The sequence below is a fragment of the Phoenix dactylifera genome, chromosome 18, assembly GCF_009389715.1.
Source record: "Phoenix dactylifera cultivar Barhee BC4 chromosome 18, palm_55x_up_171113_PBpolish2nd_filt_p, whole genome shotgun sequence".
Classification (NCBI taxonomy): domain Eukaryota; kingdom Viridiplantae; phylum Streptophyta; class Magnoliopsida; order Arecales; family Arecaceae; genus Phoenix; species Phoenix dactylifera.
Window position 1 is genome coordinate 3,129,865 of NC_052409.1, and position 22,752 is coordinate 3,152,616.

The 22,752-nt window shown below is 36.8% G+C and overlaps 2 protein-coding genes across 3 annotated transcripts; one reads left to right on the plus strand and one right to left on the minus strand.

The window, feature by feature from the left end:
• Window positions 1–790: 790 nt before the first annotated feature.
• LOC103723706 (polyamine oxidase 5-like) lies at window positions 791–14,399 on the minus strand. Of its 2 annotated transcripts, XM_008814716.4 has the most exons (10): window positions 13,922–14,399; window positions 11,985–12,100; window positions 11,701–11,789; window positions 11,482–11,595; window positions 4,897–4,984; window positions 4,727–4,812; window positions 4,521–4,623; window positions 3,128–3,225; window positions 1,279–1,708; window positions 791–1,184 (listed from the first exon to the last, which is right to left on the minus strand). In XM_008814716.4, the coding sequence occupies exons 1-10, from the start codon at window positions 13,965–13,967 to the stop codon at window positions 876–878; spliced, it is 1,479 nt and encodes a 492-aa protein (XP_008812938.1). In that variant the 5' UTR covers window positions 13,968–14,399; the 3' UTR covers window positions 791–875. The 2 variants fall into 2 exon arrangements, with proteins under 2 accessions (XP_008812938.1, XP_008812946.1); XM_008814724.4 differs by lacking the exon at window positions 11,482–11,595 and having other exon boundaries at window positions 13,922–14,398.
• A 5,902-nt stretch (window positions 14,400–20,301) lies between these two features.
• On the plus strand, window positions 20,302–21,615 carry LOC103723717. The gene is made up of 2 exons (XM_008814736.4): window positions 20,302–20,763; window positions 21,141–21,615. Exons 1-2 carry the CDS (start codon window positions 20,537–20,539, stop codon window positions 21,457–21,459), a joined length of 546 nt encoding a protein of 181 aa, XP_008812958.1. The 5' UTR covers window positions 20,302–20,536; the 3' UTR covers window positions 21,460–21,615.
• The last annotated feature ends 1,137 nt before the right edge of the window (window positions 21,616–22,752 follow it).

Consider the following 22,752-nt stretch of genomic DNA (forward strand, 5'->3'; position numbering starts at 1 on the left):
GTTAATGGATTCCTCTTTTCATAGATACAAAATAATGCTTCATTGAATCATTCTATTCGTTTCAATATTTAAATTTATTATTTAAAACAGTTAAAATATCAATAAATTCTGCAATTTTTCTACACCATATATAGCATTCCGCAGAATATTTTAAAAATAGTTATTCACAAATAGTCTCTATTTATGCTACAATTAGAGGCTAGTTTACAGTATAGATTCGTGTAAAATATAAAGTAGAATTGTCGATATTGATAAGTATTTATCATAACTAATTTTTCATATTTTTAAGTTTTAATAATTTTAAAATTACATGGCTTTCACTCTACTGCAGGAATCCACTGGAAAGTCGGGCCGAGTCTGGTTCCTGGGTCGAGTTAGGTCTCAAAGAAAGCAGATCGGGTAGGGCTTTGGGCCTGGAAAGGATTTGAACAGATCATTTGTTAATTTTGAAGAGGACCATAAACAGGAAGATAAGTTCACCAAGAAATCAACAATTTGGGATTTCTCTGAAATCGACAAATTTGCCTAAGAACTGCAACGTTTTTGTAATGTTTAAAAGGGTAGTTTATAAGGCATTGGTAAAAATCATGTTACAAAACACCAATCATAAAAAAAAGAGAGCCAATAGACAGATATAAACAGAATTGCAAGAAAGGGTGGCTAAAGATGTTTTTTTTTTCTTTTTTTTGGCTGACAAAGACCTATGTAGCATTGAGAGTGTCAAAAAAAGCACAGCATTACCATCAACAAAAACCAGATATCTCAAGGCTTGAGGATAATGAAGGCACCATTTGAAATATGATAAAAAAAAAAAATCTACTTCCATTTATTTCCATATAATCCATGGTTTCGTTATTGATCCAGCAAGAAATAAACTACATCCTAGATATTTGGAAGGGTATCATTTCGGACATTTTCTCCCTTAATATAATCTGGAAGCGATCTGAGATACCATGCTGCAATAATAGACGCCTTCGGCAGTCTTCAGCAGCCACGATACCTGATGTATAAGCTCCATGAACAGACCCAGAATGATCAACACTTGCTGCTTCCCCAGCAAAATATAAATTATCCACAGGAGCACGAAATCTCTCATACAAATCAGCTGGCTTCCCAACCAGATCACAAGAATAGGACCCAAGGGAATCTGGATCTGTACCCCATCGAGAAACCAAATACTGAACCTGAAAAAAATTACAATTAAAAAGATTAATGCGAAGCTAAAACACCATTGGAGTGCAGCACAAACACAAATGGATACAAGTGATAGAATCTTACCGGTTGTGTGGCATCTGGAAGCATTTTCTTGAGCTGTAACATCACAAAGTTAACAGCTTCTTCATCAGATAGTTTCTCAATGTCATAAGCAAACCTTCCAGCAGCCATGTACACAAGAACAGGATGTCCTGTTGCTTTGTGGAGATTGAGAAAATAGCCACATGCATAAGATGTTGGAGCAACCATTCCTAAAACTTCTACATTAGGCCAAAAAGCAGTACTAAAGTGAAGAGCTATCTTGTTTTCATTCCCAACACCAAGATCGGAGATAGCTGAGACTTTCCACTCTGGTAGCTTAGGATCAAATTCAATCATATTTGCTTTAAGAACCCCAAGAGGAACAGTGATGATAGCAGCATCCGCTACAAAATTTGTGCCATCCTCCACAGTGATCATTACTTTATTGCAGTGTTGGATAATTTTTGTGACCCTAGTTACCATGATTATAGAAGAGTAAATGGACAGGAAATAGATTCTGAAAATCCAAGTTTCCAAAAGAATTGCCAAAATACCTGAAGTGTAAATGTGCAAATCTTTCAAGACATTTCCCTTCATCATAATCAAGCACTAGGAGGCACCACACGGCCTTAAAATGGTGATGCTATCATGCTACAATATTCAACTAGCCTTTGAAACAACTGCTACAGCTAGCGTGCAAGTACTTTCTTTAATTAAGAGTAAGATTTGCAACTTTAGTTTTCACATCCGCATCTAACAAAAAAATGGTGTCCCAGTGCATGAAAGACTCCCGCTACTGCATGGTCTAGGGAGATTCAAACGTATGTAGTCTTACCTCATGTATGGAGAGGCCATTTCCAAGTTTTGAACCTATGATACCTAGGTCCCAATGGAGCAACTTTACCATTATGCTAGGAATGCCCTCTTAACATCCACATCTAACAACAAATTTAAAAAGTAAAATCACATAGCAGCAGAGCTGAAACTAGGCCAGGCAGACCTCCCTCTTACGGTCTTACCTGAGCCTGAAGCCCTAGGCTGATGCTAGGCAGGGGAGGGGGCAGAGGATTAGGTGGACGGATAACAAATTAAAAAGGAGACATGGCCCTTGAATTCAATGGTGGGGTGAGAGAGAGAAAACGGGACATGGGAAGAGAAGAGGTGCGCATGGGGTTGAAGATGCGAGATCAGAGGAGAGGTTTGCGTGGGGTATGGGGTACAAACTCTAGGTTATGTTTTGGGTGGCGCTCGAGTATCGGACTCGACTTTGAACTAGGATAAGCTTTGTCTATTTTGCTCGGCCCAAAATTTTTCGAGCTTTGGATTCGAGACCTGAGCCCGACAAGCAAGCCTAACCCAACAGGCTGTGGGCCATGTCAGGCCCATTTCTGGTCCTACAAAGCAGCACAGGCATCAATGTATGTTTAGAACAATATTCAGGAATTCACAATTTTGATGATTGTCCAAGACTGGATGAAAAAGGTTGAGGGTTGATTTTAGGCCGATAGCTTGTCCCAAGAAGCATGTCCAACTATAAAATGGATCCAAATAGGAATCAATGTCAAATCAAGGTCAATGAATCCAACCTCAAATAGGTCCAGACAAGGCTTGACGGTTATTGTTATGTTATCCAAAAAAAAATCACAGAATGGAATCAGGCAGAATGGTTCAGGTCATCCATTAACAACCACTCTCCAGAATTTGAAGGCATTCACCATCACATGCACAAGACCAATGTGAACAGCAACTAAGAAGACTAGCATAAATGCTGTCAGCAAAAAACAACTCTACACCATACTCATAAGGACAGGTTAGTTTCGAGATGTAAGAAATTACAATTTCTGCTTATTTCTTAGTTAATACGATTTCTATTAAGAAGATGAAAACACACCTGTGGTTCAGACGGATATCAAGATCTTTGGCAAGAGCTTTGATAACAGGATAATATCCCTGCACCATAAGTCCATGGCCACCAGAAAGAACATGCTCCTGTACATAAAAGAAGATGGTAACTTCCAGCAGACTAAATAATTTTTCGCAATTATTCAGCAGTAAATAAGATGGTTCCCTTGAAATTGCTATTCAAAACTGACAATATTGTGGTCAAAACCAATTCCAAACATCATTATATAGGCTTCTCAAGGTTGTGGAATAAGACAAGGTTTGCACTGGAAATATCATCAATTACTTTGCTAAGGAGGTAAGACGGACTTGATTTTTACTTAACAAGTTATGCTTATTTATGCATATGATTAAAAGTCTCTATCATAAAAACTTGGAAAACTTTCCTCCCCAGCCGCTTAAATGCCTACGCACTATAGACCATACAGGAGGTCCACCGCCTAGCCTTGCCTAGTTTGATAACCTCGGTGGTATAATTTCTCTAGAACCAACAACCTTAGAATAAACCTACTTGCACTTTCCTTGTTACTCCAGCAAACATAAACTTAGGACCAAGTGTTGAACCACCCCTTTTGATACCTATATCGATATCTTACTAGTACCGAACAATACTGTTTGGACACCTGATACACCTTTTGTTGCCGTCATAGCAATAGTAAGGTGGTACCATGTGTCAGCATGCTACCATTCCAACAAGCATACTGGTACCTCACTTTTATAGTACATCCAACAAGTGCTGGTGTCTAAATCCTTACAGTAAGTACTTTTCATCACAATCCTACCTACATTTATTCTAAAAAATCCTCCAAGGTTCACAAGTCTCCCATTAAAAGAGATTAAGTAGTAGATATGGTGAACACGCATATTTTGTCTTGTCATACATGTAACTAGGTGATAATTCTATTTTTACTCAAATAGGGAACAAAAAAGCAACTCAAAAAGCCTCGAGCTATAAGCATCAAAATTCCCATCTAAGGCCTATTCTCCTAACCAGTGAAAAGTGGAAGGTAATGTTAAAGGTGACGTGTATTCATTATCATATATTGTCAAGGCAATCATACGAAAATGACTAATGATTCAATATATGAACTCCACCATCCATGTCTAAACTAATAAGGTTTTGGATCCTATTTCCTAGATTCAATTAAGATATCAAATTGGATTAAAAGGTTTTCTGGAAGAAAATCCTTCTTTTTAGATAAATAACAAAAATATGTAAATATGTGCCTACTTATGTACTTATGCACATGTTTATGCATGTCTGACCTATCTCTTCGAGGTACAATATATGATTTGGAAAGAAAGCTTCCATCATCTTGTTAAATCGTGTTGCAGAAAGGGGAACCAACTTTGTAGCAATGATAACTTAGGTAAGTCATCACCTGATCCCAGCTTTTCAAAGATATGGTATCCACATCTGCAGCAAACCACGCCTCCATTCTGCATATATACCATTGCAACACTTCATATGCCAACACTTCTTGCCTACAAAATGAAGAAAATGTGTCAGGTGAACTCAAATACTCCACATTGCAGATCATGGCACATCAACAACACATTATAGTTACATGTACATAATTATCCATACCTTAGCTGTGGATTTCTGTCCAAAACAATAGAAATAGCTTGGAGCAGGGACATGTCTTCAGCATGTTCATCCCTTACTTTCTCTGTCTGCAGTACTCCAAAAGGTAAACCTCTAATTATCACTATAAGAAAACCAAGTAATGTGGGAGGGAAAAGAGTGAAGAATTAAACCTCTTTGAGAATTTTCTCAAATATTTCTCCAACTTTAATGACTAGCTGTTGAGGTACTTGGCGACCAGCCATATCAAAAAGTGCATAGCTACATAAACCATGAAAAAGGTCAGCATTTGATATGTAAAAACAAAATTTACTTATGCAGATGCATAATCATATTGAAATTAAATTATAATGAAGAACACAAACACTGATTTTTCATAAATAAACATAAAATGCAAATCAAATTACAACAAAGATCCACTTTGTAAATACACAAAGCTAGTTTGACTTGTTATATGCTAAACTTAATTCAACTTTTGGTGCTCATAGACTAGGAGAAGTCTTGAAACTAGAATAGTTAGCAAAATGAGCTTGAATCAAGATTGGAGGGCTCAATTTTGTTTAGGTTCACTCAGATTTTAATATGCAAGTTTATTATATGCTACAAACCTTAGTACAACCATGAGTGTTGATGGTTAAAATTATGGTTTTGAATACCAACGGAACAGGATAGTACAACTGGCACATTACCATTCCGGTTGAAAAAGGCACAAGGGCACTCTCGGGTTGCTGAAACTACAAAAAATGGGGCATGCCAACAAAGTTGGGTCGGTTATAGTTGGAAATCCCAATTCTACCGATGCAATGCACAGATCGAGCATCCTGGCCAAAACGGGTCAGCACTACTAGGTACTAAGATTGGTTTAACTGGCTTGAAGGTTATACCGACATGGTGCCTTCTCTTTTAAAATCGAGGAGAGGGGACAGGAGGCCATGCAGCATGTCCTTCCCTCCAATTACGCATCCCTGAGAGGCACTAAAAGAGGAGGGAGAGAGAAAGAGGAGAGCAAGAAGGGAAGTAAGAGGAGAAAGGGAGTGGAAAGTCTTGGCAAGGAGGGGAAACCAATATCCTAGAAGAAAGGGCTAACCAGTGAGACCCTTCTTTCCTCCATTAGTTTAAATGACAAAAATGGCAAAACCCAGGAAAATAAGGGGAAGTTATGCGAAATTTTTCTTATTTTACATGATTTTCGAATATGTTGTAGGATGGCAGCACCCTACAACATGATGATTTGTTCTTTATGAATGATTTATTTTTATATTATGAATATTTTATACTTTATCATTTATTCATATTTTATATTAGAATATTTTAATAAAAATAAATTAATTGGGAATGAAAAATTGTAGCATACATGCACCTTTACTGTGCACATGCTACAAATTTTTTTGGCTTTGATCAGACACCATTAGATCGCATCTAAAAGTGCCTAAGTTCGAAATTGTAATCATTTTTAAATTATCCTAGCAAAAGAATATATAGGAATCTATTGAAGCCCTTAAAGGAATCTATTTTTTAAATTATTGAAGCCCTTAAAGGAATCTATTAAAATTTTATAATATTTTAATTAATTTTTCATCAAAAAATAATTAAAAGTATACAAATTTTGAAAAATCTATAGGAATTAATAATGTCTTAAAGTCTAAAAATATTTTATAAAAATAATTGTCACGCATTTCAATAATTAATGAAATTAAATGTAAAAAAAATGCAATACACAAAGATAATTAACAACATAAATTTTAAAAATGGTGATCTTCTATTTTGTTGATTAACATATTTTTTGTAACTGTAAGTTGTGCTTAAAATCATAAAAAATATGATTAATTGTTAAAACATGGAACATGCAGTGATTATTAATAAGGAAAAAAATTAAACCACTTATCTTGTACTTTGTTTGTCGACAGCATTTAAATGTTTTTAATTATTTTAAAATAAAAATTAATTATACATTATAAAAAATATGATTAAATTTTAAGAATATGGAATATACGCCAATAATAAATATGTGAATGCTAGTTGTTTATTATTGAATATGTAGGAAAACAGATATTTAAGTTGGCATATGGCTTCGAGTAAAAAGTCAAAGAATTGGATACTGGATGATGCAATAGAAAGATACAACCATAGAGTGGATAATAAAGAAAGTTGGGTCACTCAATTAAAGCAGCATATGGCAGGAGATTAGCAAATATGTACTAAAATGCCTAGGGAGGTTGGACGAGCAATGACGGACCACTCACTCTGCCTAAAGTGAAGCAAGTGGCATGACTAAAAAAGAGAGAACCTGGAAAGGCCGCAAGGTAGCCAAATTCAATAGTTAGCCTATCAGGGATGATCGGATAACATGTATAAGTAGCCTAATCAATATATCTAGGATGTTATTTGGGCTTCAAAGTAGATAAATTGGGAGTACAAAAAGGTGATGAGACATCATGGACAATTTGGACCTTCACACTACAAGATACGTGGTACAAGGTTCGCCGAACCAGTACCAATGGTTGTACCGGCCGACGATCAATTCAGCATGGTACAGATCCATAACGTACCATTCTGAAGCATACTGAAACAAGGAGAGAGGGGGGGCGTGGGAGGAGCAGGAGGACGAGAGAGAAAGGGAGAGGGAGCAGAGGAAGAGGAAGGAGGATAGAGAGGGAGAGATAGGTTGAAAGCTATCGACGAGGAGCTCCAAGAGCCCCAAATCCGGCAATGAATCGAGAGAGGGGAGAGAGAGAGGTCAAAGGCCATCAATGGAGAGCTCAGAGAGCCTAGACCCAACAACGAACTAAGAGAGAAAGAGGGGGGGAGAGGGAGAGGGAGAGAGAGGGTGGAGAGAGAGAAGTAGAAGGCCATTGACGGGGTGCTCCGAGAGCTCCGGATATAACGATAGACCGAGAGAGAGGGGGGAGAGAGGGTGAGGGGAGAGAGGAGAGGGAAACAAAGCGACTTACCTAGGGGCCTCATAGTCGTCATCGTCCAGCAACAGCGTCAATTCACGAGGATGAAGGCAACCAGGGTTAGAGTTTTCAAATCATCCGAACTTCGAATGGGGGAGGGGACTCATTTATATCCCGAACCAAATTAATAAACTATGTCGATAACCGATTGGTCTAGTTAGGTACGCCCCGAACTGGCCAGTTCAGCATAGTTTGGCTAACAAGAAGGTGGCGAATCTGATGCATTAGGAGGCACACAACTAGAGGCAGCCCTGAGTTATGAAGAGTCAAAGGAAAAGGTAGAGACATCAGATCCATGTTCAATTCATTCGAGAGCAAGGAAACAATACCATTCAGGACCCAATAGCTAAGCATCCTTAGATAGATGACTACATCAGCAAGGACAAGAAGACCATGATAAGGACCGTCATCACCAAGTGGTTCCATTATAATCAAATCCTAGCTTTCGCTATGGTGATTAGTTTTTTCGGCAACATTATCAATTAAGTGCAAAAGCAGAATTCAACTATTGAGCTTCCTACACCATATGAGATACACAGGTCATTTTTGAACAATAAGGTTTAGGATCTAAAAAGGTGCACCAACTCATATAAGCCTCAGTATGGGTTATGTTGATGTGAAAAGGCTGGTCTGAGCCAACTAGGAACATCGTCAACTTTCTAGTATATTGTGATAGGTTGACTTTCTTCCACAAGTCCATTGATACATCTGACAAGGTCCATGATGCTGAGTACATCCTGAGGCTAATGAGGCAGGTGATTCGAGAGATTAGTGAGGGTAATTTTGTTTATGTGGTGACAAACTATGACTAGCAATATAAAAAAGAAGTGAAGGATCTGATGTAAGAGGTGTCACATTTATTAGACACCTTGTGTAGCCCATTGTACAAACTTGATGCTGAACGACATTGGGGACATGCAATATTTGAAATCAGTTGTGGAGATAGGGCAAGCTATTCAAAGCACATATATAATCATTGATCGATACTTGCTTTTATGACCTAGTATATGGGAAGAGAACTAAAAGGCTAGGCATTACACAATTTACCATGAACTACACAGCCTTGGAGAACCTCCTTGAAAACAAACCAGGTTTCAGAATAATGTTTATCTGCAGCGAGTGGATGAAGTCCAAGTATGGCAAGTCATCTAAGGGCCAGAGAATGAAGGATATTGTTCCAAGTCAGAGCTTCTAGGATAAATGTGCAGATGTGGCAAATGGAGTGCATCCCTCATATGTAGTGTTGTGAATGGATAACGGCAAGAAGTGGCCATAGATGGGCTTTCTTTACCCAAAGATACAGGAAGCCAAGGAACAAATTATTGAGGTAATGATTGAGGGGAAGGCTTCATTTAAACTTGTGCATCATAGACAACAGATGGGACCTATAAATGGGCAGGTAATTCCATCTGACAGGTATAACATGATCAAATGAGATAACCTAACACCTAGTGTTTGCTTAAATGACATATCTTACATCTCAATGACTATACATTTTGTCCTTCATTACACACAACTTAATACTCAAATCCAAAGAACCAATATAATAAGTACATAGGCCTTGATGAGGAGCTACTATGGCAATCAAGGCGGTGGTGCAACAAAAGTCAAGGGATTTGGGTTTGGCTGCAGAAGTAATCAACAAGAAAATAAACTAAATAGTGTATTTTATATCTAACTGAAATTGACGTCAAGTCTATACTATCTAATCAAGGAAAAATATTCCAGGAGAAGCGTGAAAGTTTGAGAACTAGGGCTCAACAAACAATTTCTAGGATGTCTTTAGGTACCATTAGGAAATTGTTCAAATGAGTCACTCTTCTAGTGTTCGTTAGGATTTAATGCATCCAAGGCTTATGTGACCTTGAATTATTTGGATGCGAGGGAGTGGTGGGTCCAATGAGCACCAATGCACCCAATGTGAGGAAGATTGCTTCCAAGTCCCCTTGTAGATAGTTCATGCATCTGATACAAGCAGAACCAGTGTACCTTTGCCCTAATCCAGGGCAAGATCCTTAACTACTAATGAACAGGAGACTGCATGACTTGGTTTTCACATTAAGACATGAGGCCAAGATAGAAGTACCTAAAACAGGATAGAAGAACAAACAGGAAGACCTATTGGCAGATGACTTTTGTTTGTGATGATGATGCTTCTATAGCTGGATAGCTTGTAGATCAGTAGGCTCAAGACAAGCCTATGCTAGATGAGCCCAGGGATCCTCCACAACTTGGCAGAACATCATGGAGGAGGTGAGTGTGCGTGATGTGGGCAAATGGGCACAGAAGATTATTTCACCCACCACGAGCAAGACCTAATAGGAGTCAAGATTGATCAACAATCCGATCGCCAAATGTTTGGTTCATGACGGCATATATGGGCTTTTAGGGCCATTTAGGGCAGAAGGTAAAGCAAGTCCAAAGAAAAAGCAATGACATACCAATCCATGAAGATGACGAAAAGACACCAGAGCTATCAAATCCTAGCTTGTCTAGATCATCTCGCCATACTAGTAATAATGACAGTTCCAATGATGGACTAGAGTCAAGGGTAGATAGAGTGGCCATGTAGAGGTGGTGATGGTTATGCTCAGAGGCTTGGTCCATTCATCAGGCATAGTTCACACACCACGCACGATCAGGACCATTAGGTCGGAACAAAATCTAGACATGACAAGAAGATCTTGTCCTACATGAGAGAATTCAAGGGTTGTGCAACATATGACACACAAAATCAGGGTCATGGGGATAGATACATAGAGATTGAATAATTGATAGAAGCCATGTTTAGGGGTAGGAGGATCATATGTGCACTCCGTGCAATAGAAGTTGAGTTGATTGAAAAAAAATAAACATGTGGCAAAAGAAGATTAGTACTAGGATTCTCCAGAGCTGTTACATTGAAAGGAGTGGAGACTAGTGGAAAATCTACTATATAGTTATAGCGACGGCAGATCACATCATACGTCGGAGGTAGGTCTCATAGTATATAAGATATTCAGAAGTGGACAGTATGCCCCATTCACGTATGATCCATATGCATTCTTCCACTTATCTTATCTGGGAATCAAACATTACCCCTTACGAATATGAATATAGGCATAGCCAAGAGAATACAATGCTGCCTCCTACTATCCTAAGTAGGTATGGCCGAGCTACCAAGACTACCACACATACACATAGCCACAGCATCAAGAGCCATAGCCAGAACACTATCAGATATTATATAACCAATAGAAATGGGGACAGTATCCAAGCTGGTATAATATCCAAGTCCAAACTACGAACAAGATCTGGATGTCCATGAGAACCATAGACACTGACACTCTACATGGGATTGAATTTATAAAATGAGTTATTATAAATTTTTTACAATATTATACTTTATTTACTATTTTTCACTTATAAATGTTGTTAGTTTATTGATCCATGTTGACTTAATGAGTATTAGTATTGATATTGTCAATCCGGTATCATATCCATTAAAAAATGCAACTAAAATACTAAAATATAAAAGAAAGTTACTCCAATAACCTTGTTGTGTATAGAAATATATGGAAAAAAAAAACAAAAAAGGACTTTTTGCCATCACTATATGGTATTAGGACAGAGCCCCGTACCGTGTATCGATACAGGATGGAGTAGTATCGTACTAATCTACGAAAAATCAGGGCCACCACCTTACCTTTTTTTTAAAACCTTGGTTACAACAAAACCCTAAAACCACTTATAAATAATTTTGAACTATTCTAAAGCTAAAATACAACAATAAAGTCTAAAGAATTAAAATCAAAATAGTACCTCTCTAGATCATGGTCATACAACACAGAGTGGTCGCCACTAGTGCGGTATAATCTTAGGCCTAGACCACGAATAAATGGTGCCAAAGGATTTTCATTGCAAACACCATGTAGCCTGAATGACCAAATATCAAAAAAGTAATCTAAAGGGAACGTTGCACTGCATTTTAATCAACAAAGACAATATAAATAATACGTCAGCTGCCATATGAGAACTCACCATGATGCCCCCATATCAATAGGACAGCCAAAAGAATAGTCAGTATGCACTCGACCCCCAAGCCGATTACGAGACTCTAATAGAATGACCTGAATAGAACAAAAAAAAAATAGTTACATGACAAGCATACCATACATCAGTTTTTTGATTGTTTGTAAGTCGATTGCAAAACATTCAAAAGTAAACTTTCTAATTCTCATTTATTACTGGACAAAGTAACATAAGCAATAACTACAAATAAATACAGAATCCCCAAGACATCATTATATGAGAACATGTATTACCTTAAATGAAGCATTAGACAATACACGCGCAGCTGCGATCCCTGAAATGCCTCCACCAATCACAATGACTGAAGGGGAGGGAGGTTGTTGCCTCTCAAAGTGTGAGAGAAAAATACCTGAATCATGCATGAAAAACATTAGCAATACCATAATTAGCTACCAATATAAATGGAAATAGAGAGAAAGAGTGTGCCTGTTCATGTGATCAAACTTTACTAATTTGGAACCGATTTTACTGAGATAGAAAGTCAGAAAAGATGCATTATGTAAATCAAAGTTTTAAGTCCCGATGGGATGGGGGGTCTTGGCCATCCCATCTCGTTCTTATAAGAAAACGGGACTGGGATGGGGTTGGGACTCTAAAACCCATTCATAGGGGAGAGAAGAAGTAAGAGGAAAGAAAAAAAAGAAAGGAAAGTGAAGAAAAGGGAAAAAGTGAAAGGAAAGAAGAATAAAAGGGAAAGAAAGAAAGAAAAAAATAAAGAAAAAATAAAGAAAGAGATTAAAAAAAAGAAAAAGAAAAAGACAAATAAAGAAAGGCATGCAAGAAGGAAGAAAAACAAAGAAAGAAAGAAAGATAAAAATGAAAGAAAGAAAGAAAAGAAAGAATAAGGGAAGAGAGATGGAGGATATCTACAAGACCACTACTAGGATGGGGCGGGACAGTAGTGCATCCCATTCCACAGAGAAACCGGGACACCCCCCTCCCATAGGATTTAAAACCTTGGCGTAAATATCCATATGTTATTATCTAGAAACTAAAGAGACTAAATTGTTAAGAGAGAGAAAGCATGGATGGGAGAATTTAGGGTAACTGCATTTCTTTTAGTTTCTTGGTAAGATGAATTTGCAATATTATAGTCATATAGTGACAAGAAATATTTTATGCTGTCTAACAATACCGGTAAAGCATGTGAAGCCATCCATGCAAACACAAATTAAGATTGCTTGCTTAGAACAGAGGTAGGATAAAAAGATAGATCTGACAAATTATAACGACAATGTGCAACCTCCTTAAAAACTTTTTGTTGTTAGACAAGGCAAAAGTAAAAATAGATTCACTGATAATATGCTATGGCCAAGAAATGCAAATTCCTATTTCCTTATGTTTAAATTTTCTAGAATTCTCTTTCTTTTATAATGACTCATTTGATCAGGCAAAAAAAAGAGCAAAATAGCATGGTCACACACAAAAGCATCTACTGGGACAATTTTCCTAGTTCAATACCTTATGTTTTAAATGGTGCATTTGCTTTTTGACTACTTGAGTTGAGCCCATCCATTCAATGATGATGTAAAGACTAGGTTTTAAAAACATATGTTTTTTTAATCAAAAAATTAAGACTCTTTTTCTCATTAAGAGATCCACTCCTCAGGGATTGGAAAAGAAAATTTCCAGTACAAACATACATTAGTGAATTTTTCACATATCTTACTACATCTTTCAGAAATCTAATTCATATTTGTAGAAGAAACAATCTAATGAACAAACAAATATAAAAGTATCCGAGAAAAGAACCAGCTTCACATACATCAATGCATAAATTTTAAACCCAACGCGGCACCATTGACCATAGAAAGAATCAGTAGAGATATCAGCAAAACATCCAAACCATTAAAAATGGCACATTATAAACAACAAAAAAAATTTAAAAACTTTGTTTCTTATTCTAATAGAAAAATCCAAGAATCTATTAAAAAGACCTAGAAAACAAATCCAACGAAATGATATCAATCATAACAAATCTCTAAATAGCTTGTTACATTCATCGAAATAATGATACCGTAAAACATAACGGCAAGAGCTACCGACGGAAAACCAATCAAATCCCATCGTCCCACCGACCAAAAAACCATCAAATCCGGCATCCGTTACATTAAAAAGACAGCATAACAAACCCATCAAACAAAGAAACCTTGGAAAGATCGATGATTACCGCTGATGGCAAAATTGTCGCGGTCCGAGCGGGTCTGGGGCTCCATGCCGGCGATCAAAGACGGAGGTTCGAATCCCTCGAACGCCGCTTAAGATTGTATAGGATCTAAGGAAAGGTACGAACGTATAGGAATCGAATGATGGAGGATAAAGATCATCAGGCCGTCCATGAATCGGCTCGCATTCGACGAGCGAGGTAGCTTATCAAACCAACTCATGCCCTCCAGGGATCGGCAAACCGGCAACGACCGAAGGAGACCGAGAGATCGACAAAGAGATCGATCAAGATTTTTTTTTCTTTTACCTTCAGGTCTCTGCAGGTAGCAGGGAAAGAGGGGGGAGGCTGGGGCTTACATTGATGACAAGTTGGAAAGAAGAAGACGGGCGTTTATACCACCAAGATGGTAGCACGGTGAGAGCGGGACTTTAATTTCACCGGAGTGGTTCAGATTCGAATCGACGCAGGCATCAATTAAATGTAGAAATTGGATGTCTTTCACCTAATTTATTAGATGAAATTGTTATCCCCAGGGGTCAGTGTGGGGTTGCTACGCGGAAGAGGTCTTTCTTTCTCCCTCTTTTCTTTTTTTGTTTGGCAAAAAAATAAAAAAAGGGTGTTTATTTTTTTCCATTTATTTGCGATACTGACCCTGACCGAAGAGAGGATGTTTCGTTTTGAGTATTTGCTATCCCTCATTATGTATGCGTGGAGAATTGATGCATTTGGTGTTTAGCAAACCAAAGTGCGCTTCAGTCATTTCACAAACGAAAAAAAAAGTAAAAAGTTTAATTTTATTTTTTCAATTTTGAAATATAAAGTTTTAAAAATGAAATATTAAAAAACTTGAATGATAATATTTATCTATTTTAGATTTTTCATATTTAAATTGTCAGTCTCATCTTAATAACCACCTCATAATCTCCTACTCAGCAAGAATTTTTTCACCTCATCCACATTTCATTTATTTTAATTGTGAATTTTACTTGACTAGTTAAAGACAAACTTTATGTTACATGATTCGGTAATGTTATATAATATAACTAGTGTGTTTTTTTTAATTATTCTATGGTTGTTTCTGCATTTGAAACTTTTATTTTTTATTAAGAAAATATTTCATACGTGTCCTTATATTAATTCGCACACAAATCAATAGTAATCCACATTTTGTTTCCAATTATATTTTATAATTTTATAACTTTTAAGAATTCTCTCTCAACTCATTTTGTAGAATAGATATATACGTAAATTAGAGATAATCTGATATTTATTTTTATTTAGATTTTATTATTAATGTTGTTTGAAGTCTTTTCGAATTTTTGGTTTTTTGATGATTTTTTTTACAACGACTGTTCACGTTACTTTGGTGTGCGCACAGCCAACAGAGTCAAGAGAGAGAAAATGACAGAGCATTGGAGAGGCATTCTTGAGCTATGACCAAAAGATTTTTTTGGAGTGCAGGGCTGCATATGTGGCAATCCAGTCTGCAACTTTGTTTGTCTCTCGGTACACATGTATGACTCGAAAGGCGCTACAGTCTACTACCAACCATAAGATATCAGAGATATAGAACTTTTTACCGAATTCTATACAATCGGCTGCGGAACTTTTTTGTTAAACGGTGAGGGGGTAATTTAAGAATTTAGAAAAACATGGTTGTAATTTAGATTACTGTTGGAGGGCATTCTTGTCTTTTTCTGTGGCAACCAGAATTGGACCGCGATCTTGCGGATATTTTGTGAGGCGAGGGAAGGCCGGGGGAAATGGAAAGATTTGACCCATTTGTGACACCAAATAAATTATGCAACCAAAGCAATCAATGATAGAATAATGCACATATATTTAATCACAAAAAATACAGCTCCCAGGCAAATATATATGAGGCTCCTTTCTATACTCCAACAAGGTCGCCCATGGTCTAAGCTGGCTAGATCCATATTAGGTTAGGTTCAATATTTAATAATAATTGATATTTGACACTTGCTATGCCTATAGTTGCTTTCATTGAAGACATAGCAAGTCTATTATTAGATAAAAATTATTATTAGGAAACATATTACGTAAAGATTTCAGAAGGTGACATTGTATGTTTGCATTATAAAAAACAGATTCTTTGAACTATGATGAAGGGAATAATGCTACCATGCATATCAATTGCTATGATCGAATAAAAAACATCAATCACATCACATCTAATTGGACTAGGCTCGTATTGTGTCCAATCATTGTCCGCTCGATTTGATGGATAAGCTTTAGGTAAGCTAAGTGTTAAATTTTTGGTCTATCCCATCCAACTTTCATGCTCTTATTTCTTCCTTTACTATTGAACAGTGAAAAAAACTTTATAGATATCAACTCAAATTAGTTACATATCATAGCCTCGACCATGATAGCCACCACGTATACTTGCAAAAAATTTACCTAAGTGAACAAATTGCTTAGAATGATCTCTATTTGCAAAACTACTAATCTCTAGCGAGATATGTGGTAAATAGGCCTAGGTATGTTTACGACAGTCTGATTTTTCAATGAAAGTAGTGGAATAGATAAGTCAAGATGATCATATATATGCTTACGAAATGCCCTCATTGATTTAGGGATACCTAACATTTCGAGCTGTGATAATCTTGCATATATAGCTCAACATCAATGATTCTAACTCAACATAGCAAATACTTTGCCATTTATTGGATGGGGTAGGAAAAATTCTAGAAAGATGTTGAGGATCTTGTACAAGGTTTAGTCCAAGATAATCAATTAATGTGAGAAGGATTCTCCATCTTCCTAACAAGTGGTATCAGAGCTTATAGACGATGATCCTTGGTTAGAATTGGTGGCTCTTATAAAAGAGGTGACGTGCATTTGGAAGAATAATTAAGCGTGGAACATTTTAGTTCAATATAAATGAATAAAATGTTTTCATCAAAATTCCTAGAACATCATCATGCTTTTGCTACTGCACCAATGTTCTTCATGCTTTTATTATTTTTTGTTGGAATCATGAATTATACCAGTGATACTCCCATCCCTCTCTGAGGACAGGTTTCACATTCTTGGTTTATAAGGAGATCCCAGAGGCAGTGGGTGCCATCTGATTCTTTAAACCATAATATTGGATTTTATCCCATCCAGTCTTTGTTCTCATATCCGGATATTCCAACAACAGATCTTGAAAAATAGAAATAATAGTTATCTTCCTAAATATATAATTATTTTTCTTAGAGAAGATTTTCTTAAACTTATCATAGTGATAATGAAGCATTATCTTGTTGGCTAGTTTCTCGTCAGCAACAAGGCATCTAATAATGTCAGAAACTTTGACACCACAAGTGCCAAATAAAACATACTTGCCAGGGTTTGAGATTTGGGAGATGGAGATAGAGATTTTTGGTGATATCAAGAACATGGTAGATGCACTTTTTTTTTTTGTGGTACATCGATTGCTCACACTAATCTCACATGAGCACAGCCAGCTGAATCACTAAAAAGTAGATTGTACAGTAGTAGAGCAACAGAGGCATGCCCAGTCCAAAAAAACTCTCCTGAATAGTAGATGCTCTTCAAAGTTTCCATGGTGGCGCACGTGTGCCTCCACCAAACGTGCGAAGTGGCCTCAGCCGAACCATGCTCTGAACCTGATCCCCTTGCAATTTCCTAGTTCTTGTCCGTTCAAAATCCATGGCCTCCCATATCCATCTTTAGAACGGATAAGGATGTGGTGGTGGACAGATGTGCGGCAAGGATTAAAAGTTGCTCGCGTGATGAACGGGCATCGCTTTCTCATGGGGCCTCTCTCCATGTGCACAAATGCCCCGTTCACCCGAGAGTACACAAATATAAAGTTTCTTTTCTTCTTTTGCCCCCTCTCCGTATGATATATAATATGACTAATTAAGAGTAACAAGAAAGAGATATATTTTGTCTACCTGCTAATTAGCTCATAATGTTAGTGAAATCACTTTTACATGATGAATTGTACATCATCTATTATATTAGATAACTAAAAAATTATATATTTTCTTGAGTAATAGCAGCTTATATTATATTGTAGCTAATATATTTAAGGGTTAAAAAAAAATCCAAAATCTGCTTCATAAAGAATAAGAAATGATATAGGGCATTCTCACAAGAAAGGTTTGTCCATCAAGCTGTATTAGATGATTAGTAGTATGGTATAGTTGAAAATAATTGATTCAATACGTAAGATGTTGCTCGAATCATGAGCTACCACGTCTCTCATGGTAGCTTAATTACTACTTTTTATTTTTTATTTGTTGATCGATCACCATTCTATAGCATTTTTCACAATGGCTATCGGTATATCCATAGTTTAAGCATGGCGGGCAAACTAAACAAAGGTACGATGGATGATTATAGCCATTGCATCCAAAGCTAGCCAATATAGAATTACCACAATGGTGATCCATGTGTACCTAAAACATGGTGGACTAGCTAAATGAATGTATCATATAAAAGAGTTGGTAAAGATCTTTTTATTTCATTCCTCTTTTAAAGTAGGAAGAAATGAGCCAATTGAAGTTTCTTGGTCCCCCCACAATGGGCCAAGTTAGGTAAAGGGCACAAGATAAGCTTTGGATATCGTACATGAGTTTGTGGCTACGGTCCCCCCACAAGGGCTTAGGACGTCAAAATGAGATGATGAAAGGTGTATTAACTAAATAACAATAACATGAAAACTTTAAACTATATAATTCCATCGTCTCTATCCAAAAGAGGTAGAAGAGATGGATGAAAGTTTCAACCTAAAGTTATCAATAAGCCGAAATCTCCGAACGACCAATCTGCTCAAATCATTCTTTATAATATAACAAAAATAAGTAAATAATCATAGTTATTCGTCCAGTTCTATTAAAGAATGACCCTTGTTGTGACTAATATTTATCTGATAACAGGAAAAAAAAAATAAAAGTATAATTGTGTAACGTGATCTTGTCACAATTTATGAGATAAAGAATATTTTTTTGAAGTATCATCATAATTTCAGTTTAAAATGCATCATCTTACTAGAATGAACAATAAAATGCTCAAATGACAACAATTGATTCTGCCATATAAAGACTGTGCAACAGGATTATAGTTAAGGCCTTGTAAATTGTTATAATGGCAGATATAATGCTATGCAGCTATAACATGATGCATTTCCAAAACTTCTCTCTGTACTATCCATATTTATTATTATTATTATTATTTTGTTTAGGAAAAGAAGGGGAGCGGAAGGGAATTAACTCCACCTACATAGCAGCCCCCACTGGGTCCTTCTTCCACCAGGAAATATCCGATGCGGATAGACAATACGCTCATACCCTTTCCGACCCGTGGTTATCCACGTGTGAGTACGTTATCCCAGCATCATCTCAGTACCAGCGGATCAGAAGTGAAAAACTCTGATGCACCTGCGACCGGTGAGAAACCTATCTACAGGACGACTTTCGGGGTTAAAGGAGCAGGCTCAATGGACAACGGGGATGGAATAGCTGTTGGATGGTTAGGGCTATGGGCGACATTGAGAGAAAACTCGACTACTTTGAACCTGAAACTAGGGCTGATAAGATCGTGGCCGTCTGCCCGGAAGAAGAGCTCGTGGAGAACGAAAAAAGTTGGAAGAACATTTAGATGAAAGTACCTGCTCCCATTGAGTGCGTCCAGACGGAGGGCATCCGATCCCCATATTTAATCGACGTCCGCGCGTTTCGAATCTAAACCACGCTGATAGAAACAAAGCCGTGTTCCACCTGTGCTACCATCTTGGTGGCCCATACTATCCATATTCAACATGGTAGAAGAGGACTGGTCTCCGGTTGGGCTCCACAATATTAAGTCTATTTTAAATCTTGAATAAAAGTGGGATACTTTTGTGCATAAAAATTTTTTTTCCAGCTCGGCACAATATTTTTAAACTTTCAAGATGGCATCTCTTCATTCCCAAAAGCATTTTTTTTTTAAATATACATCAATATTATACAAAAAAGAATGCATTAAAGTTAGGGGAGAGTCCTTATCTACCAAAATGAAAATATTATAGTACTATATATATTATGAATAAGTATATTAATTCTAGAAATAAATGCTGCTGTTTTCATAGTAAAGAATGGGGAGAGTCCTTATCTACCAAAATGAAAATATTATTACGTACATCTCACACGCCATCAATCGCCGAATTGTATTGCGGTTGGCTACGAGTAAGATGAGCACGAAATGAATGGAGCCATGCTAATGCCAAAGAAGTTGACAGCTCGTACCAGTATCGCCGTTGCAATAATGGCTCGCCAGAAGGGGAGAGTACGGAAAAGTAAATGCGGATAACGCCGAATCTACGTCAAAGCTGAGGCAAAGCCACCAATGCTTATCCTCAACAGCCCTCCTCCTCTCATAGCTTTCCGGTCCCGCAGCTCACATTCCATCCCTTTTTACGTGTGCGCCTCCAAAACAATCTCCTCTCCCACACTCAACTTCATGCTTGTTATTTGTGGGCATCATATGGAGGGAAGCACTTCGGATCCAAAAGGTATTAGGGATGGTTTCTGAGGCTTAGGTGCATGGTTGTGGGGTGGAAACTGGGCTGTAGGCATAGATCAAGAGAATTGAGAGGACGTCTGAATGAGAATGGATGCTTCTTTTATCCCACAAAGCAACCATGGGACCATGGTTGAGAAGGAGGACCTTGGGTCCATGTCTTCTTCCTCCGAGAACTCTTCGGCGTCGTCGGACTTCATGGAAGATGCAACCTCTTCCGCATCCTCCTCGTCGCTGCTGAACAAGGACGATCATTTCGAAGGTGGACCTCTATATCGCATGTCTTCTCTCGCAGCCCAGCTTCCCTTCAAGTAAGTTCTTGCCTTCTTCCCCCTTTGCCTACCCTTGATGCCTCAAATATTCTGCAGCCTTTGATGTTTTAACTATTAATTTACAATTGATTATATTTTAATTGTTGTACGAGGAACAGCTTACATGGCCATCACAGGCTAATAATTTTTCACTTTATTATTAGATCCTATGATCTGTGTGGGCTATAGCACAAGTTGCACCAAATAGGTGGTCTTAATTAATCATAGCAATTAAGACCAAGCTATAAAAATAAGCATGTTAATTCTATGGCAGGATACTTTGCATCATCCTTTCTTTATGCACCAATATATCATTTAATATATTCCTCAAAAAAATAGTTTCTTATTTTTTTTAACTTATGCATTTTTTTTTTCAGTTATAGGAGAGGGCTGTCGAAGTTTTACAACGGGAAATCTCAGTCATTCACATCTTTATCCAATGTGAGGGGCTTAGAGGATCTTGCCAAGCCTGAGAGGCCATGCAGGAAAAAACTCAAGTCATCCAGGAGCTGTGGAGGGGATTTGGACTGGCAGAAATCACTGTCCCTTAAAGGGTGTTCCAAGATTATCACGAAGAAGGCTTCAAGGGGCTCCTCATTTTCACTCGGTGCAAGGAGTAGGCCTCCCATTCCTCCACAGAAATCTAGCAATTTTTCGAGCAATAACCTTTTGTTTGCTTCAAGGTGTTTCGAGTGATGCATAGAGATTAGAAACTAATCGTGATTTTGGTTTGAGTAGTTAAGTGATCTAATTTTGTTATGATGCAAGAGAAGTTGTTCGTATACATTTATGAATGTTGTTGGTGGGCTGTTTTCTAATAGCTAATACACACAATTGTCCAGATTTTATTGGGTTCGAAGTGGCAATTAGGCAGAAGTTTAAATGTTTAATAGCTAGTTATTACTTTCTGATATTTTGAAGGCAAGCTACAGGGATTCAGTTCCGTGGCTGCATACATCTCCTGTTGAAGGAAGTATGATTGACCTTTAAAAGGTGTTTCTGGTAGTGCGTGATATGTGATGAGGTGTCCATCTCTTATCAATAGTCTTAATGATAATCTTTAAAATATGGCCTGAATTCATAGCGGTGAGAGGCAATCACTTTTCTGAGACTAAGGCCCATCTGGGGGAGAGCTTTTCCAAACAAAACTGTCGGAAAAGAGTTTTTGAAGAATAGCTTTTATAAAAAATTATTTGCTATTTAGTAACTATATTTCTAAAGTATTATATATATTTGGTAAACAAACTGAGAAAATACTTTTACATAACAAAATTATCATAAAAGATATTACAGAGTATAATAAAATATAACATATATTAATATATAAATATATGATATAATATAATATTACTATAGTATAATATAATAATATTATAATATAGTACTATAATATTGTATACTATAGGATAATAATTTAATATAATATTAAATTATTTAACATAATATATCAATGTATTATGATATTATGTAATATAATATTATATTTATAGTATAATACTACAATAAATGTATAAAATATTATAATTATTAGTGTAAATTAATTTTTCATCCTTTTTATGATCATTTATCTCTTTAACAAATTATCTTTTTACTTGACTAATTATAATGATGACAAATTCACTGTACCTATCAATATCATAAAGATCAGATTATTTGCCACTTACTTATTATTATTTTTATTTATATATTTATTTATTTGTTCCTTCGTATATATATTTACTTTACGCATTTTATTTATTTTTTATTTTTTTATTTTATTCTTTGAAATATATTTGTTTATTATCTTATTTATTTATTTATTCATTCATTTATATACATATTTATTTATGCATTTATTTATTTTTTTTCTTTTTTTTTCTCTTTTTTCTTTCCTTTTCTTCTTCTTTTTTTCTTTTCTTTTTTCTTCTCTTCTTCTCCTTCCTTCCTCTCCTCCCGCAAGGCCGGCAGCACCGGCAGGGGGCCGGGCCGCGGCCGGCGGTGCCTGCGGCA